The sequence below is a fragment of the Rutidosis leptorrhynchoides genome, chromosome 4 (assembly GCF_046630445.1).
Source record: "Rutidosis leptorrhynchoides isolate AG116_Rl617_1_P2 chromosome 4, CSIRO_AGI_Rlap_v1, whole genome shotgun sequence".
NCBI lineage: Eukaryota > Viridiplantae > Streptophyta > Magnoliopsida > Asterales > Asteraceae > Rutidosis > Rutidosis leptorrhynchoides.
Genome location: NC_092336.1, coordinates 55,398,076 through 55,411,842, shown reverse-complemented (window position 1 = coordinate 55,411,842; position 13,767 = coordinate 55,398,076). Strand labels below are relative to the sequence as shown.

Here is a 13,767-nt window from a genome sequence, read left to right as displayed (position 1 = left end):
TGTAATTGTAAAGTGACTGTTTTGTCACTAAATAAAATTACCATGAAGCCCTTTTTCATTGGTGATGTATGTTCACAAACCATTTGATGGTCTATCAAAATGGTACAAGTTAGTGAAACATATACGTTCTAATATGAAATAAAGATTAAATGTTGCTTAATTGTTTTCAAATACCGATTTGCTTTGGAAATTGGTGGTATGATGTATGTGATTAAATCAAGTGACCAATATAGCATGGTGTTAAAAAGATTAAGCATGGTCTAGTGGAATTCATTGTGATGGGACTTAAGTATTTTAATACTTGTAAAAGCCAACCATGGACTATGGTTTAACTCACAATGTGATTTTTTAAAGCATATTAAATATATTGAGTTTGCTATTGATTAAGAAGATAATGCATCTACAAGTTGTTGGATTTTACACTTGGTATAGATGAGGTATCTTGGATCAAAAGGTTGATGTTGAGATTATTGACACTATGAACTTGTGATTATTTCTTATTGTGCCTAGAAGTGGATTGACTAAGGTGCGTTTATAATTATAATTTCACTATCCAATGTAATGGTAATAATTGTGTGCATAAGGATAATAGGGATACATTATCAAGGGTGTACCAATTATAAGTTTACATTGGTGAGTTGTAGAAAAGTGGACATGTGAATGACTGATCAATCAATTAACTTTGAGTACACGCGTGTTTCTTATGGTAAATAAGAATTTGATAAATCCTTGGATAAAAGGATTGCAAAGGGAAATTGATTGAAGTCATAATGAATGAGATTAAAGTTCATAATGATCTCTAGTTATGGGATGTCCTTTGGCTAAGGTATGTAATTGAAACAAATGAAAGTCTAGACACTTATGCCTTAGACAACTAGTGTTTCGTGAGTTGATCACGAATGGTGTGATACATGTGGATTTTGTTGGGTCACAACAAAATTTCAAATCACATGATAAAAGAATTAGCCTAAGACTTAAGTGCGCACAAATTGGCTAATGATGTGGGATTGAAGTCCATTAAATCTTCCAAAGTGAGATGCCCAATTCCCTTCTAGTACAACGCTAGGAGCTGAATTCAATGAGGTAAGCTTACTTTCTGAAGATTGAAACACATAAATATTCCGATCCCAAAGTATGTGTTTAGACCCGTAAGTGGAGTTAGGTTGAAGTTTAACTTCTTAATAGTTCTTTTGAAAAATTACAAATGCGGGTGCAAGATGTAAAAGAACTACCTATGTGAACATTAAGTTTTGCCGCTTCAATGGAGCTTTGGACTTAGCTGCCAATATGTTCATTGAAGGATTGGGACACATGGCTTATAATAGTGTCAAGATTGTCTTAGGGATATGTAAGAAACTGATGTGTATAATATTTTATAGTTTTCATATGAGTGGAAGGGTTCAATTTCTGAAACACCCTGATACTCGAATTCTCGTAAATATTATACTAAGTGAAAATTCAATTTCTGAAACATTTTCATTTATGCATTGGTTTTTCTGTTTGTTTAATTATTTTAGTAAATCAAGGATTACACTAAAATGGGGGGGATTTGTTGGTGATTTTAGTGTTATCAACAATCATTTTAATTAATTGGGATTTACTAGAAAGCAAAAGCTTATCGAATTAAGCTCAATGACGAGTTTGGAGAGTGCGGAGTGCACGCTCGTTCGAGTTAATTCAATAAGGTATAGGAAATTACATCTTTTCATAGGAAGGTAACCACGAATGGTTACATCTCTTCATGAAGAGTGGTGTTATTTCTAAAAGATGTAAATGAAGAGTTGCATATTTTCGTTGAAAAGTTACATATTTACATTGAAAGGTTGCGTCCTTTCACTCGCACCTTTTCACTTCCTATAAATATAGGAATATGTTTTTGCTTTCATAATGAACAAATATACAGAAAATACACATACTCTCTAACAATTTGATCAGTGATTTCATTGCCAAAAACACTGATTGCGTTCTTGTCTTATCCCTGTAAAGATTTCGTGTAACCAAGGCAATCGTAGGGTCGAAATACTTTATAGAGAAAGTGAATACACGATTCAAGAACGAATTCGGCAGTCAATTTACAACCCTATTTTCTAACAAAATCTCACCAATCAAACGTCCCATAAGATCATTCGTTACACGCTTGACAACAAACGTGTAGATCCCAAGTCATCATCGAAAAGCGCTTACAATGTCTGTTGTGAATATCCATTGTGGGACGTTTCATGACCCTTTTTACGTAGGGCGTATCTCAATGTAAGTGGTAGCTTAATTGTCAGCTTGTGATTGGTTTAGGAGTATGGAACATTCGAAAAAAAAAAAAAAAAACTACCCTTTTCATAATTCCGTTCGGTAGTGTCAATACAAAAAAAGATTTTTTTGTCATTTTTTTAAGTGAAGTTTTTTTAGTTTAAAAACCACACAAAAATTTCTCAAATATTCAACACTCTCAAATATTCTAAAAGATGCCTAACTCAAATCAATCATCAATTTATCAATTCAAATATTATCCTAATTGGCTTGATAGTTATGTTTTACCATTTTAATCTTTCTACGAATATCTTGTGAAGTATAACGTATTAAGGTAAACGTCATATACATGAGTTTTTTTCAGGTTTTTTAATAGATATAATAACAATGACAATATCTAAATTAAAGGGCTAAAATGAAATATGTGAAATTTATTGCATCAAAAATTCAAAATTGTTGTAAAATCTTCCAAGTTTAACCAAACACATACCGCAAGTCCACACAAGGTAAATTCGTAATTACATTGACTAATAGTGATTTTATTAAATAAATAATTTTTAAATTAATTTCCTTAAACCGTATAAAAAATTTGGGGAATTGAAAATTTGTTTTTCATAAAACTCAAAATCTCACTCATCTTTCTTTGCAACCAGAGACTTCAGTCTTCCCCCTCAATTTTCCCTCACGGTCCCATAATCTGTAAGTCCTCAATCTCCCTTATTTCCTTTTTTTTTTTTTTTTTTTAAATTCCAATTCAAATTCAGAATCACGTATTTACCCTAACGATTCAGTTTTCACACAAAACCTAGAAATCAACAGTTACATTCATTTATTGTTGTTGGATTAATTGATGAATTTTGTATCCGTTATTCCGTTTGCAGGTGTAATTTCATTTATTAATTTTGTATTAGCATTTAGGTTTAGCTACAAAGACACTGCGTGTTATACTGACTATTGATAATTTGATATAGATATAAATATAGATCAGACAGTGTGTATTTTGAGTGTGGTTAGGGTTTCGTTAGTGGAATGGTAGGAACAGATGATGATGTTCATGGAGAAAGTAGTAAAAGTGATAGTCTCGGTTCGAAATTGCATAATTCGGCTTCTGCTAATAGGAAATATTTGCGCTCGGCTTCATGGTCGCCATCTCACGTGCCATTACCACCGCTTAATCCAGACAGTTTGAAAGATCAGGATGTTTTGAATAGAAGACGTCCTGGTCCGTTAATTCCTAGATCGAATAGTAAAGGTAGGTCGTGTTTGCCACCGTTATCAATTGCTAGACGTAGCTTAGATGAGTGGCCGAGAGCTGGTTCAGATGATGTTGGTGAGTGGCCTGTTCCTAGTACACCTAGTGGGACTAATGGTGAAAGATTAAAACTTGATTTGTCGTCAGTTCAAAGAGTTCCGGATAAGAATGCTGGTTTAGTGAAAAGAGATAAGATTGCGTTTTTTGATAAGAAGTGTTCCAAGGTTGCTGAACATATCTATCTTGGTGGTGATGCTGTTGCAAGGGATAAAGATATACTTAAACAACATAAGATTACTCATATTCTCAATTGTGTAGGATTTGTCTGTCCAGAATATTTTAAAGGAAATTTTGTTTATCGAACTTTGTGGTTGCAAGATAGTCCTTCAGAGGATATTACGAGTATATTGTATGATGTTTTTGATTACTTTGAAGATGTTAGAGATCAAAATGGAAAAGTTTTTGTACATTGTTGTCAAGGGGTGTCTCGGTCAACGTCTTTGGTAATTGCGTATCGTATGTGGAGAGAAGGGCAAAGCTTTGATGATGCTTTTCAATACGTAAAGGCAGCTCGAGAAATTGCTGATCCTAATATGGGGTTTGCATGTCAGTTGTTACAGTGTCAAAAAAGGGTTCACGCGTTTCCATTAAGTCCAAGCTCGTTACTTAGGTTATATAGAATTGCCCCTCACTCGTCATATGACCCTTTACATCTTGTTCCAAAAATGTTAAACGTACCTTCTCCAGCAGGTTTAGATTCTAGAGGTGCGTTTATCTTGCACGTACCTTCAACGATCTTTATATGGGTCGGTAAGAAATGTGGATCTTTAATTGAAAAAGATGCACGAGGGGCGGTTTGTCAGATTGTTCGTTATGAAAAAGTTCAGGGACCTATTGTTGTAGTTAAGGAAGGGGCAGAACCTTCATACTTTTGGGATGCTTTTTCGAGTCTTTTACCTTTAATGGATAAATCAGGCAATGTGATGGATATTGCTAAGTTTTCTAAAATGACCCCGGGTGAGAGATTTGTTGACTCATACAATGTTGACTTTGAAATTATTCAGAAAGCCATAGTTGGTGGGTTTGTGCCCCCGTTTGCGTCATCTGAGACTGATCAGGAAATTCACCTTCCTGTTAGAGAAAGCAGTTGGAGCGTATTGAGACGTAAGTTTGCATTTGGAAACATGAAGGAATTTGTCGCTGCTTCTAAATCTTCACCATCGACAATCTATCCTGATTCATTTCTACTAACATCAGAGAAGAATTATAATTTAAATTCAAATTCAAATTTAAATTCTAGTTCTTCATCCAAACCAGTTAATTATTCTTCAACATGTTCATTATCATCATCATCATTGTCACCATCTTTTTCGTCTTCTTCGTCACCTGATTCCATATCATCTGATTCAAGCATTAGTTCCAAATGTTTTACAGATTCTCCTGCTGCATCACCCTCAATATCGTCATACACTAACGCTTACTCATCGAATCTATCCACTTTATCAAATTTATCACTTGTCCCAACTAAACTTTCTCCTCATTCTATATCTAAAAACTCTGAATTTATTGATGTCAATTTTACCTCAAACTCACGATCACACTCACACTCAGTCTTATCACCATCAAAAAAGTCTTCACTTTCCATTGCTGAACGCAGAGGCAGCAGTCCAAAATGTCTTAAACTACTGATGCCGACAGATGATTCATACGTTCAAGATACTTGTGTAGCCACTGAACCTACAGAAGATATTGTTATAGAATTAAAACTGAAGGGATTAAATCAAGAATCTCTAATTCAGGGTTCTTGTTCGTCGTCTTCAAACATTTCAACAGAAGGAGGTGGGTCCCACTGTGACCGAACATCTAAAGCTTCCGTAGAGGTGCTCGAGTGGCCTAGTTTGGAGAAGGTTACGGGATTTTATGGCGGTGATAAGGATTCGACTCGTGTATTCGTTTTTGTCACTTGTAGTTCAAGTCAAGAAAAAGATGGGGATTCTGTTTTGTATTTATGGGTGGGAAAGGCTTTCAGGTATGACTGCAGGAATCTTCTTGAGACAAACAAAAGACGTGCTGAGTTACCGGATTCTTCCGTGAAGGAAGTCATTAACAGCGTTCTTTCCAAAATGGGATTGTCAAAGGACACTCACGTTAAGGTACGATTGATATACAGAATCTGTTCACTTAGTATTTCATAGAGGTGGCAAACTACATAGGTCAGGTCATGGGTCAAGATGAATAAGTTTTGGTGTTGATTGAAACAGATATGGTTGGATGACCTGAAACACTTTTGTCTAACAAGTTTTATTTTTATTATATTTACTGCGTCAAATATGATTACAAACACTTCATTACTTCAATGTTACTCTCATCTTTTGAATAAAATGCTTTGGGAGGTCTTATCCATTAAGACTACACTTTAGGTAACTTTTGACCCATTTGACTCTTATGACCACTTTCCTATTGGCTAGCTTTTTATGTTTACCTGTTTGACACGGTAGAGTTTAAACATATCCATAATTTATCATAAACAAGTACATGGATTAGTATTTTCACCTCTGCTATATAGTTAAGATTTCATTTCTTTGCTTTGTATAAGATTGTGTAATAATGTTTAGCCATTCAATTAATTTACTGAAAGTTCTTCAGTCCTATGACAACTGAAACATGTGACTCTTACATAGTTTAGAAGGTTTTTTTACTATCATTCAAATGTATAAAGTACCCATCTATTACATTAAATATAAGCAATCTTGTAGACTAAATAAATAAATAAATAACAGTATTGATAGTTTAACCATCACAAGATGGCCTAGTGGTTGGCGTCCTAATATCCTCACAAGAGGTCTTAGGTTCAAACCTCACTTGCAACACATCTTGAGGTGGCCAGGAAAATAGTGTGTAATCGTCAAGATATAGCTCGGTTAGGTTGCATACGTCAGAGTAAAAGACATGAATAGGGAAAGACCCCCCGTTTACTTGTTTAAGACTATTGATAGCTTATAATAAAGGCAATGGGTAGGTAGTTATAATATAAATTACCAACATAGAGTTGCATGTTTTATGAACATTTGTTTCATTAGATATAAAATCTCTTGATTTCGATCCATGATTATTCATGTTCTTTTTACTTTTAATCTAACTACAAATGATCTAAATAGTCATTCATATGTTGGAGCACCTTCCACATCATTGATTCATTTGATGCTTACCTGAAAATGTCTTAAAATTGATTGTACTGTACTTCTGTTTACAATATAATAATATTGAAAAACATAGTTGAGGACTATGTAGCACTGAGTTACCAAGTGTGTTCCTAACTGAATATAACTTTCTTTTCAAATGGGTTTTTTTATCCCTTCTTTCTTCCAACTTCTTTATTTGCGTATGTTTAAAGGCATGCATTGTTCCTTCATGCTTTAATTGTTGACGACTTGCGTATACATTGCAAGCGAACTACGGTTCTTAATAAAATGCAAAAAGTACTAAAAAACACTAACCTATGCTGAATGGGAAAATTCTGTACGAAAAGGAATCAATATGATTTTTTTTTTTTCTGCTTAAGCTGTAAAGTTAATAAATCTAATCTCTTTCAACATCCTCCTATATCTAATCTCGCCTAATGTTTTTATGAGCAGGTTGTGAAGCAAGATGAAGAACCTTCAGAGTTTGTTGCATTACTGAGTTCTTTGTAGCCCGGTGTAGTTATCAGATGTCTTGCACCTTTCCCTAACTTCCTGTTTCTCGTCTATTCATCTTTGACAACATTCCAGCAAACGATGCTGGAAAAATCGTCGAGGTACTTTGGCAACCTATTCTTTTTGCTTTGAAATTATTGGTCTTACTTTTGTTTGTTGTCTTAAATGAGCTGGCTAATGCTTCTTTTTCATTCTGTCTTGTAAGCATCTTAAGTAAAGAAGGCAATTTGGACTAATTTACTTATGAATGGGTTGATTCAGTTTATGTGATTCTCTTGTGTGTAAATTGGTATAAATAAGGAAAATCTTAGAAGAGAACGGTTTAAACAGGTCAAACAAGTTGAGAGCTATTAATCTGTATCCATAATGTATAAAACTTTTACTTTTTGTCAATATACCTGACATTAATAATATAAAATTAAATAGAAAATATTGGAGAAGTGTTTCGGGTCAAACCGAATATGTATATGTAACTTCGCCTTTATTTATTGGTTAAAAAGTTTGGAGTATAATCTGTCCAGAATCCATATTTTGTGATTAAAAGATCTAATGCACTATTAGTGTTATATTATCTTAGGGACATAATGTGTAGAATGCAATTGACACATTTCCCTTTCAGCATTTTATTTATTTCAATTTGGCTTGTTCTAGAAAAAACTAGATCCAGATCAATTTTTTTTATTAGTTGTGTGTAGACAAATAAGCTTTGCCCTGCCTATTGCACATTTATGATCACTTTAATTCTCAACCTTACATTTTTTACATGTCTCAAGGTTTAAATTTACAAAAAAAAAAAATTCTTCATGCAGAACGTGTCAAAGGCCCAGCTGCAAACTCACAAACCATTATGGAATGCGGGAGTGGTACCGTTTGTTTTCTAACCTCGGCCCATTGTTTGTATATGTCTTTGTTAAACAGTTTTATATAAACTCTAATTTATGCCTAGTTTAACTGAAAGAATCGTTGATTATCCTTGATAAGTGATCCTCTATTACATGACAACTATTTAATGCTAAGCATCTCACGTAGCAGGCACTTTCGTCTATCGGTTTCACCAAGGTGCGTGTTCTTTGTCAAAATGTAGAGGTGGGAAACGGGCGGGTTGTGCAGGTTGGATAATAGGTCAAAACAGGTAAATTTGGTATGCGTCACAACAGGTTGGATCTGTTTGGGTTGACATATAACGTTATTTGTCCAAAAATGTTTTCTATTTAAAATTTGTGTGTAAATGATGGTTATGTTTACCTGGCATGCTATTTGGTGGCGACATGCTACTCAATAGATGTAAAACATTTGCTGAATCAACTCGTTTGGAAAGTAAATGGGTCTAAAGTGTAACCTAGCCATTTTAATGAAGTTGATATGTAGATTTTAACTTGACAAGCCATTGTGTTACAATTTCATGTAAACATGTATTCAAATAACTGTATGCCAATTAATAGGTTTCTGAGTTTTGTTGAATTTGCATACTATAAATTTGTAATGATTAAACAGTAGTTTGCTTAAACAATTTCGACATGGTCTTCCGAGTCTAGGAATACACGAGTCAGTACGTTCTTGCATTCCAATGAGGCCTTGAGCAGCTTTAAACCCTGCAAAAACATTTTGATTTAATCATTCAGACGTTAACTGTATCTACGACTTATGGGTCGAAAATTCTTCTGTGACATTTACTACTGTATAATGCCTAGTAAACATCAACATTATAACCTATATTATAGAATCAAAAGTGAGGAAAGTAAATCAATCATTGTGTACCTCTGCCATCCCGAATTCGACTTGCTTTTCTTCAAGAACACAAACATCTTTAATATTCAACTTATTGAGCAAAGTAATAGTTGAAATGGTGGACATGGGTTTAACAGCCAGATCATCCATCACCATATAAGTCACCACTTCTTTCACAAAACCAACTTCTTCAGCCGCTGTACTTGTAGTTGCAGCAACCTTAGCCGCCCCTGTAGCCACAAAGGTCACCTCCTCCGACATAGACCACCTGCAGTTAGGACACAGAACCTTCGGCTCATTGGTTATGTACTTGCATCGATGGTTATTGCCCGAGCACCTATAAAACTTTTTGTCGGTTGTTGTGGGAAGATCTTTAGGAATCATAAGCAAATCTTGATCAGGAACATAACCATAAGATGTTGACTTTGGGTTCAAAACAGTGTCCTTGGTCTTGTTATGTAGAATGTACATGTCGTTTAAGTTTTCAATGCTTTGATAAAGGTCTACTAAGCTGCCCATTACGGGTTCTTTTGCGAGTAATTTTGTGATCGCGCCGATAGGTATTGTGAGGATGTAAAAGAGGAAATCGACAAAGTCTTTGTTTGCTTCTGCAAACACGATTTTGTGGTCTCGTTTGTTCACCAAAAGCTTCAAACTCATCATTGTATTTTTCGTTGTTAAAAGGTTTCAATTTTTTTGTACGTAGCTAATTTTATTAGATTGATTTTTAAGTGATCAAATGTGGAAATTTAATTATGTCTTGAGCCTTGATTAATGAAAGAACATATGCTTTTTCTTTGGCCATGTAATTACTTCAATTGTGCAAAGTATATATGCTTTTCCTTTGAAGCCTTCCAAATTATCATTCTCTTCTTTTCTTTTTTTCTTATATATAAGACAAAAAAAAAAAAAAAAAAAAAACTTGTTTTGTCCAAGTACGTGTCTTTTTTTGACGGCAAACATACACACACTTATTTCATTCACGGAGGAAATCGAACTTATTACTTTAAAGTTAATGAGACTCTTTATGCCGCTGAGCTTGAAATTCTCTAATAAGTACGAACTTATTATTATCGTAAATCTAACCGTTTTTTTAATTAATTTATTTAACTAATAAGTACTTGTAATAATTAATATTTTTTTTTAAAAGGCAAGTATATATATGTATGTATGTATATATATATATATATATATATATATATATATATATATATATATGTATGTATGTATGTATGTATGTATGTATGTATGTATGTATGTATATATATATATATATATATATATATATATATATATGTATGTATGTATGTATGTATGTATGTATGTATGTATGTATACACGAAATAAACTAGCAAGAAGCTAGACAAGACATGAGATCACACACAAACACACAAACAAACAAAAACTCGAACACACTAGCACGAGAACACTAAAGGAAACTCGTACACCCCTAGCTAAACTACCAAAGATCCAAGCAAAATACCATAGGCGAAACCCATACATGAGAACCACAAACATACACGACCCCGAAATGAACACCACGACTAGTTATTGAATCTATGTTTCCGAGCCCGAGGACGCGCAGAAAGAGCAACATGAGCAACAATCAACTTCATCATCGTCCTCTTCCGAATCTTTTATTAGAACCCCTATTACCTTATAATACTAATTACCAACCAGATGTTCGCCGCACCATTCCAAAATTGATCCAAAACGACAACAAAAAAAATTTATTTCCACCCCTCCAACATTTAACGCCCATACATTTCCTCCCCTCAAAATAAGGCTACAAAATGTAACATCACTATTTTATTAAAAGAAAATAAACAAAACCCACCCAAATTTTTAACCGACCGTATCTTCCCGCTCACCGCGAGTTAAATTTCTCCGACGTCACCGTTCAATTCAAAATACTTTTACGAACACAACGCAACTAACTATACGTGAAATGGACGCTTTCTAAAAAATACTAAATATTTCGGGCCCAATATATAACGGGACGTACATCCGTTCGCCGCGAGTTAAATGTCTCCGACGTCACCATTCGACTCGAAATAAATTTAAGAACAATACGCAATTAACTATACGCGAAATGGACGCTTTTAAAAAAATGCTAAATATTTCGGACTATCGTTCATACATATATATGTACGTATAATAAACAAATCAAACTAATTTCGGATTAATTTCCGTCCCTTTTTTTAAGTGATTTTTTCCGGCGTTAAAAACGCGCAGGCTATTAGGTATATACTATGTACTAACCATGTGTATCCAAACACACCCGCGGCAACGCGTTTTTAATTCTGTAAACACATAACGCTAAGTTAAATATGAATATGCAACCCGAAAAGTCACGCAGCATCGCGCGGGCCAATCCTGCTAGTTTTTACTATGCAGCACTATTTTTTATTTCTCAAGAGAGTTTTCATCAACCTTCTACACTCTTCATTCGAATTCCTTAATGGTATGAGCACAATTTCACACGTATCCTTCCTTGTTTACAAAATGCATAGAATAGAAAGGACACGTGGTGAAATGAAAGATACACGTGTTTTCATCCGGTTTTTCACTTAAGTAGAGTCTCGTATTTGTATCTACTATCTACTAATAATAATAATACTAAATACTAATCATCTTGATCACTACAGCGAGTGACAATGAATTAATTAATAATAATAATAATAATAATAATAATATATTCATGGGACGAGGAAAGGAACTAGATACGAAAAGCCCACCAGATATTGAGATTCAGGTACGTATATTTACATAGATTTCAATTCTTTTTGATTAATTAATAATAATAATAATTAAACTGGTGATATATGTAAAATAATTACTGACTAATATAGTTATTGTGCATGCAGGAATCAGGGGAAATATATTTCTTTTACAGACCTAAAGTAGAGAAAGAAGAAGCACACAGCTCCGATGATATTCAGCGTATGTACATCGTTTTACGACCCGAGTCCGGGGAGAGACCCGTTGAAGTCAAGCAGGATGTCAATGACTCACCTCCTAAAACTGCCGAAGGTGGCCATGGTGCCCAGGTAATTATTATTACTATGATATGAAGTCCCTCTGCCCCGTTATACATATTCTTGTTGTTACTATCTTGTGTCGTAATAAATTATAAATAAATTAATTAATTAGGAGGTAAACATAGAGAAGCAACCGTTGATGAGGTTGATTGTGATGGGCCGAAAAAGTCTTCCGGATCCATCTAAAAAACGTGGAAGACCCTCTTGGGGCTTTGTTGAGTTGGTCACCACCAACATTCAAGATGTCAAGGATGCTTTGAAAGGAGGTATGTATTCTTACTTACACATAAATTATAGTTCATGGTTTTGTTATGAGTGGTAATTTTAAAAATTATACATTGATTAGTAATTTTGAGACTCAATATTTATTCACTTTTAATCCGTTTTAGACACACATTGGCTAGTTCTAAATCCTAGTCAGGGGATACGGAAGTAAGGGAACCCACTAACTAGTCCTTATTATATAACAATTTTCTATCATCTATGAAATTGTGTAAATAGGGGGTGAAAACACACTTTTCAACACATTTTTTTCAACATTATAAAAAGTCTACACTTAGACTATTCCTAACCCTGACTGTGCCGTCAGAGTCGGATTGTGCACTTTTTGGTGAAAAAGTGGATTTTTGACTGTACTGTATTTGACCCCATTAACCCAAAATGTCAAGTTTTTGTCTCAAATATTTAGAGGGTGAGGTGGTAAAGGTGCGAAAAAATAAATTAAATACTAAATATAAATTGAGAAAACATGTGTTTGGTTGGTACCACATCTCACGCTCCCTCTCTCTTCCCTCAAAATATCCGACTGACGCCCCTTTGTGTCAAATTTTGACGCCCCGTTAACGGCGTCAGGGGCGTCAAAGGCCATTCCACCTCATTTGACGGCTTAAATTGACGCTGCGATGGGCCGAGTCTTAAACAAGTAGGAAATAATAATTTGGCTACTGTGAAATGTCGCGGATTTATCATGTAGGCTTTATGTAGCATTTATGTATTTAATTTTGCAGTCTTATTATATATTTAATTATTATGTGTAGAGGAATATGATACAAAGACAAGAGGACATAGACACAAGCCTCCAGCTAGACCATTAGCCGAAGGCTTCTACCGCATACTTAGGCATCACCATACCAAAGACAAAAAGGACGACAACAAAAAAATGCACACCCATTTGATTTACAAGCTCGAGCTCCCATCTGAACCAGAATCAGAGAACCAACCGCAAGAGGCTCTAAACGTCGAAAACGAAGCTTCTTTCCTGATACAAATCAAGAATCCGGACCCGAACCAACAAGGCCGAACAGAGTTTACAGGACTTAAAAGAAAGAGGAGAGCTGCGTTTCCCGCACACCTGCAAGCACAATTCGGGAAACTTCGTTATCATCCTGCAGATCCCCCCGACTTTTTGAATTACGAAGGATGTGAGTTTTTGTTGATAGCGGCGTCATCGGACGTACAAGAAGAGCTTGGTTTGGACCTGGAAACTGAAGAAGCACATGATCATGCTTCTTGCTCTGATCTTGTTAATACTTTTGGAGTTGGAGAGCGCGGATCTGCGGATGCGCTTCCCAAAGGTGTTTGGGTTTAAAGTTTGAACTAGTGTGTTTTGTGTGATGTCTTTTGATACTGTCAGCTGAACAATCTTAGTGTAGTTTACTTGGCTTTTGTATATATGTGTGCAACGAAACTTCATGATATGTGTATGGAGTTCATGGATTTACGTCTTATTAGCAGGGATATGCCTTTTTTGCACATCCATTACTATAGCCAACTATTCTGCTTGAACTACTATTTGAGACACAAAACT

General features: G+C 34.8%; 3 protein-coding genes across 4 annotated transcripts; 2 read left to right on the top strand and 1 right to left on the bottom strand.

The window, feature by feature from the left end:
* The first annotated feature begins 2,874 nt into the window (after window positions 1-2,874).
* LOC139839566 (protein-tyrosine-phosphatase MKP1-like) lies at window positions 2,875-8,569 on the top strand. Of its 2 annotated transcripts, XR_011756983.1 has the most exons (4): window positions 2,875-2,943; window positions 3,126-5,649; window positions 7,132-7,292; window positions 8,001-8,569. XR_011756983.1 is itself a non-coding variant. In XM_071829661.1 (3 exons), exons 2-3 carry the CDS (start codon window positions 3,274-3,276, stop codon window positions 7,186-7,188), a joined length of 2,433 nt encoding a protein of 810 aa, XP_071685762.1. In that variant the 5' UTR covers window positions 2,875-2,943; window positions 3,126-3,273; the 3' UTR covers window positions 7,189-7,625. The 2 variants fall into 2 exon arrangements, 1 of the variants encoding a protein (XP_071685762.1); XM_071829661.1 differs by lacking the exon at window positions 8,001-8,569 and having other exon boundaries at window positions 7,132-7,625.
* A 75-nt stretch (window positions 8,570-8,644) lies between these two features.
* LOC139904275 (uncharacterized) lies at window positions 8,645-9,610 on the bottom strand. Its single transcript, XM_071886216.1, has 2 exons — window positions 8,950-9,610; window positions 8,645-8,783 (listed from the first exon to the last, which is right to left on the bottom strand). Exons 1-2 carry the CDS (start codon window positions 9,580-9,582, stop codon window positions 8,694-8,696), a joined length of 723 nt encoding a protein of 240 aa, XP_071742317.1. The 5' UTR covers window positions 9,583-9,610; the 3' UTR covers window positions 8,645-8,693.
* A 1,997-nt stretch (window positions 9,611-11,607) lies between these two features.
* LOC139904439 (uncharacterized) lies at window positions 11,608-13,567 on the top strand. Its single transcript, XM_071886370.1, has 4 exons — window positions 11,608-11,674; window positions 11,787-11,969; window positions 12,073-12,226; window positions 12,998-13,567. The coding sequence occupies exons 1-4, from the start codon at window positions 11,621-11,623 to the stop codon at window positions 13,546-13,548; spliced, it is 942 nt and encodes a 313-aa protein (XP_071742471.1). The 5' UTR covers window positions 11,608-11,620; the 3' UTR covers window positions 13,549-13,567.
* Window positions 13,568-13,767: the final 200 nt, after the last annotated feature.